The sequence below is a fragment of the Cryptomeria japonica genome, chromosome 6 (assembly GCF_030272615.1).
Source record: "Cryptomeria japonica chromosome 6, Sugi_1.0, whole genome shotgun sequence".
NCBI lineage: Eukaryota > Viridiplantae > Streptophyta > Pinopsida > Cupressales > Cupressaceae > Cryptomeria > Cryptomeria japonica.
The window spans coordinates 431825615-431846831 of NC_081410.1; the positions used below are offsets into that span (position 1 = coordinate 431825615).

General features: G+C 35.9%; 1 protein-coding gene across 3 annotated transcripts in view; it reads right to left on the reverse strand.

Annotated features, from left to right (window-relative positions):
• The window catches only part of LOC131044147 (CBL-interacting serine/threonine-protein kinase 24), a 116497-nt gene that overhangs the window by 76772 nt on the left and 18508 nt on the right, over positions 1-21217 (reverse strand). For 2 of the 3 annotated variants that reach the window (XM_057977415.2, XM_057977413.2), the window contains exons 2-3: positions 9116-9178; positions 8835-8906 (exon numbers count right to left, since the gene is read on the reverse strand). In XM_057977415.2, the coding sequence (XP_057833398.1) occupies positions 8835-8906; positions 9116-9178 (135 nt within the window). Of the gene's footprint in view, positions 1-8834; positions 8907-9115; positions 9179-10395; positions 10501-21217 lie in introns of all 3 variants that reach the window. The other variant, XM_057977414.2, reaches the window with a different exon arrangement.

Below are 21217 nucleotides of genomic sequence, written 5' to 3' on the forward strand. Positions count from 1 at the left end.
TTCCTTGTCGCGATACAGGGCGGGGTCGAGGGGCAACGCCCAAAAAGGCCAAAAGACTCTTGTTATTTTATACAAGCATCGGGTGTTATTTTTATATTGTTTCTCCTCACAACTCACCTTTCTCCTCCTATTTTGCCAAATGAATGAAATGAAGTTCACTTTTAGGCTCAAAGCATAATATAAACCCAAAAAAATCAATTCAAAACATATTAGAAGTGTTTTTTTTAACTTAAAGTTACATGCCGCCGACCGAGTTTGGGAGTCAAGACTTGCCAAACTTGGCGATTTTGGGCGAATGCAATTTTGGGCGATTTTTTGACCCAAACTCGTCCGAGTCCAAGTCCGAGCCCACTGGACTCAGCGAGCATGACTCGACTCAAAAATCACCCAAACTCAGCGATTTTGGGCGATTCCCGTTTCTCTGATTGCTCCTTGTTTGATTTCTCATTTGTGCTAATTTAGATTAAATCTTGAAGTAATTAAATAAGTTTTAGAAGGTAAAAAGAATACTGTTATACTGATTGTTTCACATGCAATCATTTTGGGCATAAGCAATAAACTGTAGGACTCATAAGAAAATCTGGTTGGAAAAAGGATAAGAATATCTCTAGGATTGATATAATAAATTACAATTCTTTTGCTCCTCTACTTTACAATGTTGAATGCTATAAATGTAATAACTATGGGCACACAACACAATTTTGTAGAACCATTTTTGTAGACCGCCCAAGGTAAGACAAAAAGAAATATGTCCTTATGGAACAAAAGGAGGAAGAATGCAAAAGCATGTAAAAAGAAGAAAGAAAATAGAAAAGAGAGATACATGTTAACATCCTTACGGAACAAAAGGAGAAGAATGTAAAAGTACGGAAAAAGAAGAAAGAAGATAGAAAAGAGAGCTCCATGTTAATGCAAACAGCTTTACATGCTCAAGATCATAATGAATAATGGTATGTAGACAGTGGTTGCTCATGTCACATGACTGGTGACAAGAGTAAATTTCTCAAATTGAAGAACATAGATGGAGGAACTGTGAGTTTTGGCGAGAATGCTACAGGAAATATTGTTGGAAAAGGAATTATAAGTCTAGACAATGGAAGAACATAGATGAACAATGTTTTGCATGTCAAAGGATTAAAACACAATCTTCTAAGTGTAAGCAAGTTATGTAATCAAGGTCATACTCTTATTTCATGCAGAGGGATGCAAAATCAAGGAAGGGATATTGATAGCAGAGCCATATAGGACAGCCAATAATCTCTACATCATAAATGCAAATGGAGGCAAGAAATGTTTTATGGCAAAAGAAGATAAAAGTTGGCTTTGGCATAGAAGGATGAGACACATCAACTTTGACAATCTTGTAAAAATCAGCAATACAAAGGCAATAAGAGATATACCAAAGATCTTAAAACCTTCAAAGACTATTCGTAATCACTACCAACTTGGGAAGCAACAAGAGTCACCTTCAAATCAAAGGAGTATTCAGCATCTAAGCCATTAGAGCTCATCTATACAAACCTTTGCATACCAACCCGCACAAAAAGTATGCAAGGTGAAAGTTATTTTTTGTTGTTAATTGATGATTACTCAAGATTTACTTGGGTAAATTTTTTGAAAGAAAAATCAGAAGCATTAGAAAAGTTTTAGATATTTAAGGCATTAGTAGAGAATGAAACTAAATTAAAAATTACATGCCTAAGATTGGATAGAGGTGGTGAGTTAACCTCAAATGAATTTGAGGAATTTTGTGAAAAACATGGGATTAGAAGGCACTTCTCAGCTGCAAGAACACCACAAAAAATGGAGTTGTGGAGAGGAAAAACAGGAGGGTGCAAGAAATGTTAAGAACCATTCTTAATGAGTCCAATTTATCAGACTCATTTTGGAGAGAAGCAGTGCATAAAATAGTATATATATTAAATCGAGCACAAATCAGAGTCAATCATGATAAGACTCCATATGAACTTTGGAAAGGTAGGCCAGCCACAGTTAAATACTTCAAAGTCTTTGGTAGCAAGTCTGAAAGTAAAGCTTTCAAGTGCAACAATAAAATTTTAACACAAAATAATTGAAATTAGAAATGTCCATATAGATGGTAACATACACCATGAAGAAATAACTCAAGAAGTTGATCATGAAGAAGAGAGCTGCAAAGAAGAAGATGATGATGATGAGAAATCTAAAACACCAACAAAGGCACCCAAAACACCATCAAAGTTTGTTCAGAAAAATTATCCAGAAGACTTAGTTATTTGAGACATGGATACAAAAATTCAGAAAAGGAAAAGATTGGCCACCACACCATATGTCTTTACTTTCAAAAATTGAACTCAAAGATTTTATGGAAGCCAGTAAGGACACACAATGGCATAGTGCCATGGAAGAAGAATTGAATCAAATAGAGAAAAATGAAACTTGGGAACTTTTTCCAAGACCCAAGGATAAAAATGTAATCGGTACCAAGTGGGTGGTCAAAAATAAACTAAATGAAGATGGTCAAGTGGTAAAGAATAAAGAAAGGTTGGTATATAAAGGCCATGCTCAAGTAGAAAGGGGATGACTTTGAAGAAACATTTGCCCCAGTTGCACAACTAGAGGCCATAAGGATGTTTGTAGCATTTGCTTGCCACAAAAACTTCGAAGTTTACCAAATCGATGTCAAAACAGCATTTCTCAATAGAGATCTAGAAAAGGAGGTTTATATTGAACAAATTGAAGGCTCCATCTTGTTAGAAAACAAAGACTATGTTTGCAAACTCAAGAAAGCTCTTTACAGATTAAAGCAAGCCCATAAGACTTGGTATTCTAGATTGGATAAATACTTGCAAGAACAAGGCTTCAAATGAGGTGTAGCAGACAGTTGTCTCTCTTTCAAAGTTGAAGAGGATTATCAATTGATTGTTGTAGGATATACGATATCATCTTTGGAGGCGGAAAAAATGGATGAAAGAAGAATTTGAAATGTCCATATTAGGTGAACTCTCTTTCTTCCTAGGATTACATATCTCTCAATTTAGTAATCAAATTTTATTTCACAGACTAAGGATGCTAAAGAGATGTTGAAAAAATTTATAATGGACAATCATGAGTGGACCAATGGTCACAGGGTGTAAGAGCAAGAATCATGAGAGCAAGAATCATGAATCTCCCGAAGCAAACCAAACTCTCAACAGACCTACGATAGGAAGTTTTCATTATCTAACCACCTCAAGATCGGATATTATGCACGTAGTTGGGATTGTAGCAAGGTCTCAAGCAGCTCCTAAAGAAACACATGTACAAGTAGAGAAGAGAATTTTTAAATACTTAAAAGGAACCTGGGATTTTGGTTTATAGTACCCAAGAGGTAAAGACTTCACCATAAAATTATATACAGATATTGATTGGACTGGTAGTTTGGATGATAGAAAGAGTACTAGTGGCAATGTGTTCTTTTTGGACAACAATATTGTTTCATGGTTTAGTAAGAAACAAGCTTCAGTCTCTCTATCCACTGCTGAAGCAAAATACATAGCAGCAGCTTCATGTTGTACTCAAGTTCTTTGGATATAGCAAACTTTGAAAGATGTCAAAGTAGAATGTAATAACCCAAGATCTATATTTTGTGATAATACAAGTGACATTAAGATATCTAAGAATCCAATGATGCACTCAAGAACTAAACGCATTCCCATCAAATATCATTTCTTAAGGGAACAAGTGGCAAATCAACAAGTAAAATTGGAATATGTTACCATCAAAGAATAGGATGCGGATATATTTACAAAGCCTCTTCCCAAAAAGACTTCTGAGTATCTTAGGCAAAAGTTAGGGGTGATACCCTCTCCTTCCAGCCACTAAGGAGATCTATATGTAAGGGGGAGCTCTTCATTGCACTATCATACAACTCTATAGATGCCTTTGTGATTGATGACAAAGGGGGAGAAGACGAGTAAGGGGGAGCATTATCTATTCAAGATAATTTCCTTGAGAGTTTGTCATCAATGACAAAGGGGGAGATTGTTAAAATATTGTCAATGATGTCTAAGGATCATAATGCTTAAAGAAATTATTGTCCAAGTTTTATAGAAATAACACTCATCTAGTAATTGATTGTTTGGGACTACATTATATCTATACTAGCTGATTCAAGACTTACTTCCCAAAGTCAGCACAAGGATGGCAATTAATGTGATCTCCAATGTGCAGCAATTTAATATGCAGAAAATGTGTATTTCATAATGCAGCAATTTAATATTCCATGATGTGTATTCCATAATGGTTATTAACATTCTAATATGCAGTGATTGGTTAGAAGTGATTACATCAGCAAGTGATTAGTTGGACTTTAAAAAAGACAAAACTTACTTTGTCTTATTCACAAAAGAGACAAACTTTACTTTGTCATATACAAAGACACAGCAGCAATTACAAGGAATTGTTTTAATTAATAATTAATGATTAATATATAAGCAAACAGAAAAGGGTGCAATTGGTAAGAAAAACATGAAAGGACATAACTCTTGTGTATGTGTTTATTAAACAAACAAATATCATTACATTGTTGAAGCCAATCCTCTATAAGGAATAAAGGCAGCGATTAAGTAAATGGGAAGACATGTCTATTCCAAAGGGTATGACTCCTAGAAGATAAAGGTACAAAAAGAAATGGAGAATAGGGATAAAAAAGTGGGTGTTGTGAGTGGAAAAGGCAAATAGATCAAGCATATACACCAGATTTAAGAAGAGCAATATATGAGAAGATCATTTTCAGATTTGTGAGGATATAATAAGACTATTTGCAGATTTAATGAGATGATTATAAGAAGTTTATAGCAGATTTTTAAGTGGAGTTTGTGGTCGCTAGATGGCAGTTTTATGATCAGTTTATAGCAGATTTAAGAAGGGAATCAGAGCAGATTGAAAAAGAGAGTTTAAGTAAATTTGTGAAGACAATTTGAATGAGGAGTTGGTGTCTCTAGTGGGCTGGTACTCAAAATTTGAAACTAAAAGCCTCTCAGGCAATTCTGAAACTCTTTTTGAAACTTGTTGGATATCTTAACCCAATCTCTTAGGCAGTGAATGAGATGACTACTTCTGTTTTGAGAAAATCTGAGTTATCTTGTTGCTCTTCAGGGGGTTTTCAAGCCTGAGATAGGGGTAGTTCCAGTTTACAAGGTAGTGGATTGAAACCATGAAAATGAATGCACACCAGATCTAGGCCTTAATGCTTAACACATCATAGGATTTTAAAGGAGAACACTGGCAGTTTGGAAATGTTGTTGCATTATATCTTAAGAGCTTTCTTTAACAAGCATTGGGAAGTAGATTAATAAAGTGAAGGAAGAAAAATGAAGGTCTGATTCACAGACTGATCAAACTAGAGTGGTGAAGGTAAACAGCTTGACTGCACCAAATTTAACACCTCAGTCATTTCAGGCAACTCAAATTTCCTTCTTCCCCTACATTTTGAAATGTATATGGTATAAGTTGTTTTTTGGGGTTAAAGTTAAGACTTTGCTACTTGAACACCTTTTGGTATCAAGATGTTTGTCTTTGGTCAAATGTTTACCCTCTAATTGAGTAGAAACCATTCTGAAAAATAAGTGTTGTTTTATTTACTAAACCTATGGGGAAGAATGAATTCTTGTAAAATTTGTAGGTACTTATCATTCTGAAAACCTAGTGCTGGTAAACACTTTACTGTTATGAATGATCAATAGCAGACAAAATTGTACTTGTGATTCCTTTAGTAAATCAAAACTCAATAACCTCTTTTCTTCATCAATCAATCTTCACAGTGGTGATAATGATCTCTTTTCTATATTGGACACTTCATGGCAAACCTAAATTACAGTTAGATGTATTAACGCTTGGAAATTGTATAGTCTGCATGTGTATTGAGGCCTAGTTGTAAAAGATGAATTAGACCTCCCAACAGTGAGGACTGTAATGGTTTGAGTGGAATACCAATGATTCTACTCCTAAGTGTGATAACGAAACTGTGGTTATATTTAACAACTTTTCCAATGTTACAGAGGCTTGATGGTGGGCTATGGAGACTTGTTGAAGACAGAAATCAAGGGCATAAAGGCTTAACTCTTCCTTAGACCTTAGTGGACCATAAATTCTACAGTGCATTCAGTCCCTTTTATCTACTTATTGTGAATTAAGAACTCCATTTAAATGTTTGATGAATGTGTTGAACCCTTTAGTCTACTGATTTAGACCTGCACAATTGTAATGATGGCTGGAGAGTAGTTAAGATCAACCTAACCCTGATGGGATGTTGGGTAAATGTCAATCATTGTAACATTTTATTCATCCCAAAAACTCTTAAAAGATAAAGATGATGATTCATTGCAGATTTGATTATGCTCTTACTTCATTCTTATGATTGTTACAATTTCTAATTGCTGTCAGTTGTTAGGTGGCCTTGTGCAAACACGGTAAGCAAATCAGATTGAAAACACAGATTGCGCTTAGGAATATATTTGCAGACTTGCATTGGACTGGCAAAATAATATAATGCTCGTATAACACCAATGGAACCTTATGTGCTATGATGGAAATGTTCCTAAATAAAGTTATGCAGATGTAGAGATGAAGTTCATCCCTAATCATACCCTGTCATAGCCATTCCATGGGGAAACGACTATCATCAATCTGTTTTCTGCCTAACTGCATGCAACAGTGGCATGAATATCATTCCATATATCACTTCTTTGGAGAGTGAACAGTAGATTATCCTATATAAGTTGTTTTTCCATTACAAGATTTTCAGAGTTAATTTTGAGTAGAAAACACGAGGTCTATATAGATCACTGACTGTCTTACAATGAAAAAATGTTATAATAAATTCGATGTTTCAGAAGGTTACATAGTGTATGATATGTTGTGATAGTTGTATCGGTTAGGGAATATTTAGATCATGGTAGTGATCATATATCAATGGGAACACAACCTTTTTGCCTTCCATTCAGGTTTTTATTCTAAGAACCCTTGAAGTCTCTAATGTCTATTCCAGACTTTTTGAGGTACCTAGATTCAGAGTGGTAAGATGCCACCACTTTGCAGTTGTGACTAGATTGAGCTCTCCTGGAAGTCCTGAAAGGGATTTTCTGTAGCCCCTGCTGCAAAGAGGAAACTCACATATCCCACACGGCTTCTAGCTATGTAATCAATAACTTCTAATTGTTTAAAATCATTCTGTGGTGATTGTCTTGTAGTTTAAATTACTTATGAGCTTCAAATATTCTTAAACCTGATTATCATTTAGAAATGGTTGTGCTGAAATGAACTTTATGGGAAAGGGAATGCTAAGGCTGCACTAATGTTTTCTTGAATCCAATGTTTCTGGGTTAAGCATATAGATATGTGATTCGTAGCATGTTGTGAAATGCTTGGCCAAATACATGATGTATACATTCATGTTTTCCTATTTTATTGTGTCATCTTGTTCTATATTACAGTCTTACTCTGCACATTGATTGCGATGACACTTGCACATTCTCCATTCTTACTTTGTTGGCTCTCCCTATCTGCTGCCCTCACAAAGGGTAGGGCCAACCTTGAGAAGGAAAAGTTTGTGGAAGTTCCATATGACTTGTTGATTGAGTGGTAAAGTACTCTGATGATACTCTCTCCCTCTACAGCTTCCTGTTGCAAATTTACGTCTAAATTGTAGTTGGATTTTTATTATTGATACTTTGATGTACTTTGTACTTCTCTTGTAATCTGTAAAGGAGATTATACCTTAAGGCTTAATGTAAATATGTTATCACATATTTATCTTATGAGAAAGTTAATAAATGATACATCTCTAGTTAATATTGTTAGAAGAACGCTATTTTGCAAACAGCCCATTGAGGTAAAGCTGTAAAACATGACTTGCAGAACTGCTGTAGATAACTCCAGTTTGTACTTTTTATGATAATACATTATGCTCACTCTACTTGATTATTGAAACATATGGTACTACACATTGTGTTTTGAGTTTTGTAAAGAATGATGATACGATTTTCACTATTTTTAACACAATCCTAAAATTTATGTTTTTGTGATAGCAACTTAATTATATAATTTTGGTGTTGAGGATTTCAATTGTCAACTCCACATGATGTTATGACCTGCACTTTGGTTCATAATGAATGAGTGAAATATAATGTCATCGTGACAAATACTTAAGTTGATAACTGTTACTTAACTAAACCTGTTAAATACTCTTCAAGAATAACTATTAATACCTTGCAACTGAATTAAGGAAGCTTCCTTCAGTAGATTATATTGGAAGGACTCAAGGAAGTCAACAAGAAGTTATTTCCTATCTTGGTTTGAGAAATGACAGTATTAAAATAATATTATATCTATTCTATAATGGTCATCTTAGTTGTCGACTTAGTTGTCTTTTTAGTTTGTTTAGTGTAACTACTGCTTCTTTTATCAGAGGCGTAGTTAGCTTTTTAGTTTTTAGTGTAACAAAAATTGTACACTTTTTCAGCTTCCAGCTAAAAAGGGTTTTTACAGAAAGCGGTTGCAAAAGCATCTCGCTAAATCAAGCAATAAAGACAAGAAAAAACCAACATTTTTCCTTGTATGCATCTAATACTTCCTGTTCTCTAAAGAAATACTTCAAATCCAACACTAGCAATTGGTCTTCATGATGGACTGATATTGCACCTAATATTTAAAAGCAAGAAGGATAATCAATAGCAGCCTCTCAAGCAGGTTCATGCACATATGTTCTGATTTTAGAGGTATTGTTTTTATAATAACAGACAATATGCATAAGAAGATCAACCATCAAATCTAAGCTTTGTGCAAAGAGCACATCCAGAGATAAAAAATCTCACAATTTTATCAAACAATTCACCTCCCGTAACAAACTCCAACACAATATAGATCTTTGACTGACTAGCCAAAACCTGCACAATCACAGGATGTCATCTAGTAAGAGATACAATCTATATCATACAATCCAAAAATATAAATAATATAACAACTAACCAAATCTTATCATAATATGGCATATAAAAAGAACTGAAGACAAATAAGAACAATGTACAATCATAAAATATTAAAATGTCAATTGAAGCTACAAAAAATAAGTGCATTCAAGTATAAATTAGTTTACCTCATTTAAACGGACAATGTTGGGGTGCCTCACAAGCTTCATTATGGATATTTCCCTTTTAATCTGCAAAATAGTCCAAAATATGATTGTTAATGTGAGACACACAAAATATGGATTCTACTTTATGTCAACTTAGAGCTCAACAAAACCACAACTGAAAGAAGGCTACTGTCATCGAGAAAACCAATAAATGAAATCTTTATAGATCAAATCTCATAGGAAAGGAAAGTTCCTTTGGAGTCCATACACCTTGTACCCCAGACACCTAACTGCATATAGACCATTGGGCAGCATTACACATATGGGACCCCCAATACATTTGACTATGCCTAGACTTTCAGACCCTATCCCCGTTTGGATTCAAATTGGTGCCTCCAAGGTGAAAACACAAGATTCTCACCATTAGGCCTTAGGATAAGCAATATTGCACTCACACAATGTTCAAGCTTAAGCCAAGAACAATATCTTAAATTATTGTCTTAAAAGCATTATGTTTTTAGATTTTCAGCCATTTTTTGCTTAAATGGTACAGATCTTGGGGACTGTTGGTATCACGTATACAAAAAACCCCATAGAGATTGAGCCATAGCCATGTGACATTCTTAAGTAGCCATAAAGAATCCAAGGTGGAGGGGAGAGTGGCCCAAAACAAACTAAATATGGAAAAAACGTCAAAAAAGACTTATTAGAATTGATAATCTAATGGCTATAAATATAACTCAATGTACTTATATAGCAGTACAATTACATAAGGAATAAAAATGCACAATATTAAAGAATAATATTTTGCTCTACAAAAGTAGTAATAAGGGGGGATTTATTAATTAGCTATGTATAAAACAGTTTATTCAGACTTGATTGATCATCTTTCTCACTTATTCTTGCCCAAATTCATTTTCTAATCTGATTGGTGAAAGCTATGCTGTTGGTTCGCTAGAATTTGCCCCCAGTCCAAGCCCATTTCCAACCAGATTTGTGATCCAAGTCATTATGCTTGGAAATTTGCACAGCAAGCAGGATGTGGAATGTGGATTCGTCTCAAACAAACCCAAGCAAACCCAAATAGAACAGCAAAAAACCCATCCTAATTTACATGTCATTTTTATTTTTTATTTTTTTATCTTTCTTTAATAATATTTCACATTTGACTTTGACAATGATAGACCAATTAGCACCAAATTTCTGATTAAAGTGTGTATAATTTTGTAACATCAAAATGAATCCCTAATTGAAAAAGTGTCATCCAAACCATTTGAAACACTAAAACAAACTCATTTTACCTCATTTCGGTTGCCAAAAACAAAAACCAAGTCTTTTTGCAAAACTTCCATTCTTGCTTGTCATTGCACGATTGATTATTGAAGATTCCAAAGTGATTGCTATTCCTACACATGTGCAAGATCCCATTCACTACAAAGGAAAACATAGAAAGGATTTCTGGAAAAGAGAAATTCGTTTTTCCTGCATTTTTGTTTTACAAACAAACTCTCTTGTTTTCTTTTTAACTTCTCTGTTTTCATTCTTCTATATGCTTAGAAATATAAATGATTTAGTTTTATCTATTTTTTTTTGAATGTGCCAATTATCATTGTTGCCATAAGAATTACAATGACAGCTAGTTCTAACTCATTAAACCAATTTCACTTCAAAATTGACCCAGATTCTCCTTTTTGGAAGTATATCGGTACATTTTAAATAGTTTCACAAGGTGGGAGGTATATAAGGATTTGCAAAGACTATGGTGTTGAGTAGTCAAGCTCATACAATTAGGTGAAAGCCCATTTGTGTGGCATTCCTAGACGAGGCATCAAAGCTTTCCGTAAAAAGAATAACGTACATATGCCATCAAAGCAAGTGATAGCATATATTCATGAGCAAGAACAAGTAGATGAAATGGAAAGCAATTAAGCAAATCATTTTTTAATAAAGAAAAGATCTAAAGGAATGAAAACACCTCTGTCCCCATCAAATCCTAGGATTGTGATAGAGAGCCAACCATTTTTTGCCACCCTTCAATAACTACCCCTTACAAAATAAGAAACCAAATGGACAATTAGAAATGACATTTCAAAATGATACTCGAGATTGTCGATGAACACATAGCAAGATGTATCTATACAAATAAATTGTCTTTCGATGTTGTTCACTCACCATATTGGCAAGAAATGGTGAAAAAAACATTAGTAAGGTTCCATATGTGCACAATATTAGAATATTTAATTATATTTTAGTTAGTTATATTTAGTTCTTTATTAATGGTCATTAGCTTTTTAGTTTGTTTGAGTCTTTTAAGTGTAACTATTGCTTCTTTTATAAAGACACATAGTTAGCTTTTTTATTATGTAAGAACCTCAAAGGCCCTCAACTCTGACAACTGTAGTTAAGTTGACCCTGTTGCGTTTTAAGTTTGTTCTTTGCAAATTGTGAACAGCAAGTATACTCTAACTATTACAAGCTCAAAAAGCAACTATAGAGAAACGCTAGAAATCAATAATAACTCAGTAGTAGTCCGATCAAACCCTTATTACATTTATTCAACCTTAATCTACCCTCAATACATAAACAAACATTATTAGATAGGAACTGAATGAAAAATACCATGAAATTCTGGAAACCCTTATTCCTTCCTTGCTGTCACACACAGTCCATAATGACAGCCTGCTGTAACTTACTCCAGACTGACCCGAACAACTAACATGATAGCTCAATGGATGACTCCAGGCTAGGCGCACCTCCAGCTATTTTTATAATATTTTTTTGATTCCTCCAACATGCAAATCGCAGACCCTTAGGTGATTAGCGCTACTACCCAGGCAGCCATACAGCCACCAATAAATATCTCCTTTGGGTACCTCTGTTTCCCTGTTTGCTGCTGCAACAAATACTGAAGAATAACGGTGCCTCCCTAACTAATAAGCACAAACTTGGTCCTTGAATGAAACCAATTGGAAGAGCAAGATCAACTGATATTTCACAGCCTCTGATGCTGTTGCACAAGAATCCCACGTTTTCCTGTACCGATACCTCTGATCACTGCAGAAGAATCTTCTGCTGAAACCCTTGGCCAAAACTCCTCTCAGAGCTCCAAACAAAATATCACAACTTAGCATAATGAAAAGAAGACCTAAAGTCTTCTTAAATCCTCTCCACTTAGGGTTTGGCGCAATTCCCAAGAAGAGTGCGATTTTGGCATTAAATGATGTCTAACTTTTAATATTTAATTTTTGACTATTTAAGTGTCAAAAATAAATCACTTTTCCATTTAATATAAAATTGGCCCCATCTGATGAGAGATAGACCCTCATTTAAGTTATGACTTAAACTGACTTTTTTTTTAAAACAATTAAACATTAAAGTTCGCCCATTTAATATTTAATTAAAAATAATTAAATATTAATATCTCTCCAAGTACTTATCAGAATTGCTTGTCGTCTGAACCGGAGACTGCCAAACCATACTCCGTCCCTGCCCAACCCCCTGGCTATAAATAGCAAGACTGCTAAAAATAGAAAGTATCTCAAACAGAGTCCTAGAGACCTCAAACGAAAACCAGACCTGGAGTGCTCACTCTGAAGATAACGAACCAAACTTCAGAGGACCCTCTAACCAACCTCATCAGCCTACAAGGGTTAGCAATAGGCTAATCTACTCAGCTGACAGATGTCAACTAGAAGGGGACATCACATATTATTTAGCTTTTTAGCTTGATTTAGCATTTTAAGCTTTTTAGCTTCATGTTGAAGCTTTAGCTTTACGGTTCATTGTTTTTAGAACACCGTCTTGTAATTCCTTTATATACAATTGTATATTCGTAATTAATTCATTCAATTATTTTTCATGGTATCAGAGCATGAAAATAAAAGTTTTTGAATTTTTTTACTAAAAATTTTCGAAAGGATTTTTTTATTAAAAATATCAGACTTTTTTTTGGGCATTTTTGTAGGTCTTCTTGTTTCAAGAATTTTGCAGATTTTCATGCAATTTTTTAAGATGGTGGTGTTCTTTTTGTGCTAGGGTTTTCTAGAAAATTTTCTATAGACTTCAAGTTTTTTTTCCTTCAACCCGCGCGACCTTTTTCTGTGTTTGCGGTACGATTTTCGCGTCTGGAAAAAATGCAGAATTCATGGGTTTTTTAACCCATGTTTTTGTGTGTTTATAGTGCGACGACGACAACGATTTCTCCAAGTCATGGGTTTTTCCAATGACGACGACACATTTTTTTATTTCCTCGGATCTTGAAACCCGTGTGTTTTTTTTGTCCGACCCACGTCAAAATCTTCAAAGACACGACTACTCCTTCTGGCGTTGCACTGAGATGGTTGGGTCTATGTTGGAGCATAGAAATGTTCAAAAGCAATTTTGGGCGGAAGCAGTCTTCACTGCAGTCTATCTTTAGAACAGATCTCCTACAAAGGGCGTTAAGAAGCTGAGTGCAGAGGAAGCTCAGTATGGCAAGAAGCCCAAAATCAGTCATCTGGAAGTTTTTGGCTCTACAACTTATGTTTGGATTCCAGATGCCAAGCGCACCAAACTGGATTCCAAGAGTCAAAAATTGATGTTCACCACCTACAGTGATAACCACAAGGCTTATCAGCTGATTGATGTAGACACTGATCATCTCATATTCTGTCGAGATGTGGTATTTGATGAAGAATGGGGGCCTTTTCAGCCTCCTTCTCCTCTTTTGAGCACTGAGGATCAACATCCAAAGGCTACAGATATGGGTGTTTACCTTCCCATAGCTCCACTTGATGGGAGGGATTCAATTGACTCTACAATTTTGGGGTCTCCCAAGCATGACATTGCACCACCTAACTTTCCTCGAGAACATCCAGATCCACAACCAGGTGAGCTTGCTCCAGATATTCCAAGTAATATTCTTCGTCCTGCAGCAAATGTTGGCACTTCTACTCTTTGGTCTAAGTGGTGGGCCAAGACTATCAGTGATCTTCATGAAGATGAACTGGTTGACGGTCGATCAACTCAAGGCAAGAGCAAGTAGAATACAGTTAATTTTTCTCTTATGGCCAACATTCACAGTATTAATGAGCCTTGCACATATTCAGAGGCTAAGAGTGAACCTGAGAGGGAAAAGGCTATGGCAGTTGAGCAACATAATCTTCTGAAGAACAACACTTGGGTGTTGTCAAATCTTCCACCAAGGAAGAAGCCCATTGGCTACAAATGGGTGTATAAAGTCAAGTATAAAGTTGATGGAACCCTTGATAAGTACAAGGCTCAATTAGTAGCAAAAAAGTTTTCACAAAAGGAGGGCATCGACTATGAGACATTTGCTCCCACAGCCAAGATGAGTACCATTCGGCTTGTCCTCGCTCTTTCAGCTCAATTTGGATGGAAAGTCCATCAAATGGATGTCAAGAGTGTCTTCCTCAATGGTGATTTGCAAGAAGAAGTCTACATGATGCAATCTCTAGGTTTCAAGGTTGCCAGTAAAAAACACCAAGTATGAAGACTAGTCAAAGCACTCTATGGCCTCAAATAGGCTCCTCGTGCATGGTACATAAAAATTGATAAGTACTTGATTGATCAAGGCTTTCAAAGGAGTCCTTCCAATCCCAATTTCTATGTCAAGCATACTGGTGATGATATTCTATTTCTAGTCATCTATGTTGATGATCTCATCATTACCAGCAGTGCAGCGCATTTGATCAAGCAAGTCAAACAAAATTTGTGCAAGAATTTGATATGACAGATATGGGACTTCTCCATTATTGTCTTAGTGTAGAGGTTTGGCAGACTGATAGCCACATATTCATTTCTCAGTCAAAGTATGCCAAGGGCCTGCTGGATAAATTTCAGATGCAAGATTGTAAACCTACATCTACAACTATGGAAGGTTCGAATTCGAATTCGAAGTTTGACAGCTTTGAAATTTGAATAAAGTTCGACAAGCAAAAAATTCGAAATGTATAAAATTCGAATTAAATTCGCCTTATGTAATTTAAATATTTAATTATTAGATATTAATATTAAAATATTAAATAAAATAATATTAAATTTAAATATATTAAATGTTAACATAAATAAAATAATATTAATTTTTAATGAATGTAAATTATTAAAATATAAAATATAGGTTTTAAAAAAATTAAAACTATAGAAAAACTTTAAAATAACTATATATATGAAAAATTAAAAATTGCAGATGAAATCGCGACAGCCCGTAGAGGATCATCACGACTTCGAGAAGACAGCAACAAAAGTGTTGTTCGCATGGAGAAAATCGCAAGGTTCGTGGCCGTCATGGTTGACTTAGCTCAAATTCGCAGGTTTCTATTCGACGGCATGCTTAACGCTTGTGATCTCATAGTGGCTAAGCTCCTCGCACAAAACACTCCTCTCACCCTCCGTTCCATCATCACGCCTTGCAGAAATATATTGTGCCCTAGCCGCGAGGAGGAGGAATTTTGTTGCAAAAAAACCTAATTCAAAGTGTTCCATACGAATTTAACAACGAATTTTAACGAACTTTATATATTTCTTAAGTGTTCGCCGAATTTGAACCCAGTGACTAAGGAGATAGGGCTGAAATTATCGACCAAATCAGATTCACCGGTAGTGGATGAATCTTCATTCAAGCAACTAGCGGGCAGCCTCATCTATCACACCGCCACTAGACCTGACATCAGTTATGCTGTGAGCTATAATTCTTACTTCATGTCAACCCCAAAGCTGAACATTGGGTTGCAACAAAGCGTGTGCTAAGGTATGTGAAGGGCACTCCTGATTTTGGCATTCTGTACAGCAGAAGTAAAGATCCTATGCTGATTGGTTTCACAGACTCAGATAGGGGAGGTTGTGTTGATGAGAGAAAGTCAACTTCTGGGTATGTTTTCAGCTTGGGTACAGGTGCAGTCACATGGACCAACAAGAAGTAACAGGCAATAGCTCTTTCCTCAACCAAAGCAGAATATCAAGAAACTATTAAAGCAACTTGTGAGGCAATTTGGCTACGTAGGATGCTTGCAGACATGCAAATGTCTCAACCAGGACCTACTCCCTTGTTTTGTGATAATCAAGGTGTTCTGAAATTAGCCAAAAATCCAGTCTTCCATGAGCAAACCAAGCATGTGGAGCTCCATTGTCATTTCAGCCGCAAGCATGTGGAGCTTCATTGTCATTTCAGCCGCAAGCCTGTTGAAGATGGATCAGTGATACTGCACTACATTCCAACAGAAGATCAGACTGCAAATATCTTCACCAAGTCTCTAAGCCCAGCAAAGTTTGTCAAATTTAGAGGGCAACTTGGTGTAGTAGATAGAATAATCATTAAGGGAGGGTATTAGAATATTCAATTATATTTTAGTTAGTTATATTTGTTGTCTGTAATTTTGTATTCATAAAATTGGACAATCCCTTTAAAAAATTTATTCAAAAATGAAGATTTTACTCTTAACACATGCTTTTCGAGGCAAAAATCTTGCTCCTTTCTGAATTGGACTAATCTTCAGTTCATCCTTGATCCAAGTTTCAAATTTCATCACATTCCGAGTTCGTTTGCTTGGACTTTTCTCCAAAGACGGGTTTTGATCTCTGAATTGCGAGTGGGAAATTTTCCTTCTTTTGTAAGTAAAAGAGACTTTTGTTTTTAAGTTTTAGGAGCTTTTTCAATCAATTACAAGTGAAAGTTTATAAAAGATGTGTAATTTGTAACTTGTTATTTCTTTTCCATTTCCCTTATTTGTCTTTTAAGTTGTTTTGTAGGGACTTTTTGATCATATTACAAGTGAATTTAAAAATACAAGTTTATGAGAACTTGTAAGTTCTCCTTAAAGTTCCTATTTTTCCTTTGTTCTTTTTTATTTTAAAACTTGTAATCGGATTTTTATAACCCAATTACAAGTCTTTTTTTTTGTGTGTGCTTTTGCTTATGTTTTTCTAAAACCCGATTTTGGAGGCCTTTCAATAGTTTTAAAGAAAGAAAGTTTTAAATAGAAAACATGTAGTCAGATTTTTATAACCCGACTACATCTCTCCTTACTTTCTTTGTAACTTGTATGAAGTTTTACTTATAACTTCTACTTGTAATCGGATTTTTACAGCCCGATAGCGCATGGGCATCGAACTTGTTGCTTTCAACCTAAAATCCGATTCCCATAGAGTTAGCGCATTGCTGCATATCGGTGTTATGGGTTTTTGATCCCGTTTTTGTATTCTCTATTCATTGTGTATTAGCTCTGCATTTTGGGAGGTTCATCCATGGATTTTGCTATGTTTTGACACTTGTTGCATTTGGTATTGAATGTTAAGTGTTTGGCGCTAAATAGGGGACTTTTCCTTTGTCATTTTCTACGCTTTTTGTTGAGTGCCAAGCCGTTTTTTCTTGCTTCAAGAAATGCGATGTGGAGGCTCCATTATCTATTTATAGAGCATTTTGGGTCATCTCTTTTTCATTTATTTTCACCTAGGGCATTTGATCAAGCAAGGTATGTGTTTTCAGTCTTCTTTTGTTTTCTTTTGGTTGTTTTTATTTGCTTTTTGGCATCTTTATGTTCTTGTTTGATCAAACTTGTAAATAATCATGATCTTGCTCAGATTTCGGGTTTCTATATAGTCTTCCCAAGTTGTTTTGCTCTTTGAATACAACTTGTGAATTTGCATATTTTCCCCTCTTGCAAATTTTCCACATTTATTTGTATTCGGGTTTTTGAAACCCAATTACAAGTAACAGTGGTAGCATTGTCCTTCCCTTTTGGTAAAAAGAGTTAAACATTCTCTTTTACCAAGTACAAATGTTGAGTTTGAAACTCGTATACTTGATTTCAGGTTTTACAAATCGGATTACAAGTAAGGGTTTTTCCCTCTATCCAAGTTGTCAAACTGAAAATGTCTCTTTCCATACCTGTACAAGGTCATACAAGTTTGCCATCAATGGTCAGAATCTTTCTTTCCATCATTCCCTTCATGTCAAAATCCTTTTTCCCACCATTGCATTCGTTTGTCACACCTTCATTCGTTTTTCCCATTTTAAGTCTACTCACAATCGGAATTTTAAAACCCGATTGCAGTTATGTCTTCACAAGAAATTTTTCCCATTTTCATACTTGCAGTATACCTTTCAAGATCCGAAATTGATCAAAAGTCATGTCTTTAAAGCCTCTTGTTCATTCATTACTCCTTTTTTGAGAGCTTTAGGGCTAGAGTTTGAGTTCAAGTTTTTCTCATTTGAAGAAGATAATATGGCTTCTTCTGTAGATCATGTTGTTGCCTTGACCCTTCTGGATTTTCATCGCAGCATTACAGATTCTTGTTCGATGACCGATTTGTCGGCATCATCTCCCCACAAGAAGATGAAGTACAAGTATGACAAATATCAGAACGAGATTTAACCTTCTCAAGTTTCTTCTTCATTGGAGATTAAAGATACAGAAATCGGACATGTGGATATGTCAGATTTCCTTAAAAGGGTTGAAAAACCTAAGGATCATAATATGTAGTGCTTATTGGACAGCCATATTCATCTTGTTTCCTCTTTCCTGGTAGCTGCCCTAGAGCCGGAATTTATTCTTGCTTGTGCTGCTCATTTTGATCGGAAAACCAGAACTATCAAAGATGATGATGGAGAGGTTGTTATTTGTTTGGATGTTGAAACCATTGAGAAGATTTTCAAAGTACCTACAGCTCCTGTTTATGTGGAAATCTCAAAAGAAAGTGTGGCAGAGTACTATGTACAAAAAGGGAGAAGGAGTGCAAGCGTCATACTAATAAATGGATTCATGAGCCCCGGACTTGGTTGTTTCGCTGCAATTTCAAGGGAGAGATTGGTGACACAATTACTCTCTTAAGTGGAAACATGGGTTTGGAGCATTCTAATATCTTTGAACCATGGATGTACCATTCATTGTTCTCATCAGGCAATCCCAGCACATCTTTTGGGGTGAGATTATCAGTGATGCTTTATGTGAACAGCTTGCCAAAGTTCCTACCACCTTGTCCTTCTACATGAATTCATACCTGGTATATATAGCAGTGTCACTCAGACATTTCCCTGGTCTTTCTACCAAGGGTGATCGCTCGCTTGTACCTGTGTGGGAATATTATGATCAGCTACCCTTGAGACCCAGTAGGATCCATCACAGAAGAGTTCAAGATGCTTTCTTTGGTCCCTACATGTGTTTATTTGATAAAACACTGAAGAATAGGAGAATGTCAGATGTTGCATGGGAGAGAGTAAACGAATATGGCTGCTTATTCCTTCAGTTGCCAACTTTTACCTATATGTGAGTTGGATGCTACAACGGGCAGCCATATATGCTTCTGAGATATCCAACTGACAAGATCATTCTTATGGAGTTAGGAAGACAAATTATGGCAGTTCATGCACAACAATCAATTCGACACAAGGCTGGAATGGGGATATCATCAAGTAACCCATTGCAGATTGGTCGATATTATCTCATGACGTCTACAAAAGCCAAGGCCATGGAGACTGAGATGCAGGAAATCAAGCTCAAAAGATTCAATGCAAGGAAAGATTTTGATTACCGGAGCATGAAAGAAAGGATTAAAAGATCTTTCACACATGTGCATCGCATAGAAGACATCTAGGTTGATCTTCGTACAGAAGAGGAAATTCGGAGGATGGATTACTGCAGGCTTACACTTGAGCAAATCATTGACTTAAACCTGACAAACATCCCTGAAGGAATGGTTGATGATGAGAACATACTTGATTCTGAGTATGTTGAAAAGAGAGTTGATGAAGCACCACTTCCATCAATTCAATGGTCACAGAAAGAATGTACCTCTATTCTGGATAGATTCCAGCCTGTTTTGGCTAACACCAATGCTTGGCTCAAAAGTAATGGTGTTAGACTTATCAAGATCAAGATTGGCAAAGATGATGACTCTACAGGGCCTATTGGATGCAAGTTTGAAATCAAAATTGATAACAAGGAAGGTGCATCATCTTCCGTAACACGGATTAAATTAAGAGTCAGTAGAGCAATGGTGATTCCTCCTGAAGAAGTAACAGTGAAAGGAAAAGAGAAACTACAGCTTCATATTCAAGTTATTGATTATGAAGATCCAGAGGAAGAACAACAAGAAGATGATGCTCCTAGGTCCAAAACTTCAGATTCAGCTCACGAAGTTCCTTCTCAGATTCCTTTGGATGTGCCTATGTCTCCTTTTGACACAGACGTGGATTCTTTTTCCACCGTTCACATTGCTCCTATCCCATTGAGCGTGTCTGCTCAGAATGTTATTCCAATTTCAGCATCAGAACCATCTCTTGATCATCCCCATGAAGACTTGTCAAACATTTTTTATGAGAATCTTGTATATGTTTCTTTGCCCAGCTTCTTGTTGGTAGAAATTGATACTTCTGCTACAAATTTTGAGAAGTTCATGATGGAATCATCACATCCTTTGCCTATTGACCAGGCAATGATTGTTGTTCAAACCTCTCCCAAGGTGACAATTGTAGTCCAAATGGAGCTTGTTTCTTCACCACCTCCAACTATTTCTGAGACAAATTCGATGACTTTACCTCCATGGCTCAACTCTTTCACTCCTAAGAGAAAGAAGTAGGAAAATTCTCCTGACATCTTTGATTTTCAGCAGCTTAAAAAGTCTAAAACCAAGGCTGCTAAAAGGGCTAAAACGAGCTAAAACAATTCAAGAGTGATAGTAGATAGCCGCAAAATGAAAGTTGCAGAAATTGTTGAACCAATTGTGGACAAGCCACATGAAGAGATGCGAGCTTCAGATTATAGAATCACAAGGGTGGAACTTGGTAAGCAAACACATGCAGTTGTCATGCATGATTCTCAACACTCGGTAACTTCATTGGTGCAGAGGTATGATGAACTTCTGGCGAAGAAAGAAAGGTTGGAACAAGAAAATTTGCAGCTTATCTCAGTGATCCAAAAGATCACTAAGTCTTCTAAAGAAAGGGTCAATCCTTCAACCTCTTTTGTCTCAGAAGAACCAGTCAGGCAGATTGAAGGAGCTGCTCAAAAGGCGCAGGCAATTGATTCTTGGGTAGATCAGCTTTCTGACCAAAGTGCTCAAGTAGTGAAAGAAACGTTCTAGGTGATGGTCAAACTGGAAATGACCAAGGTAAGATTGAACCAAACT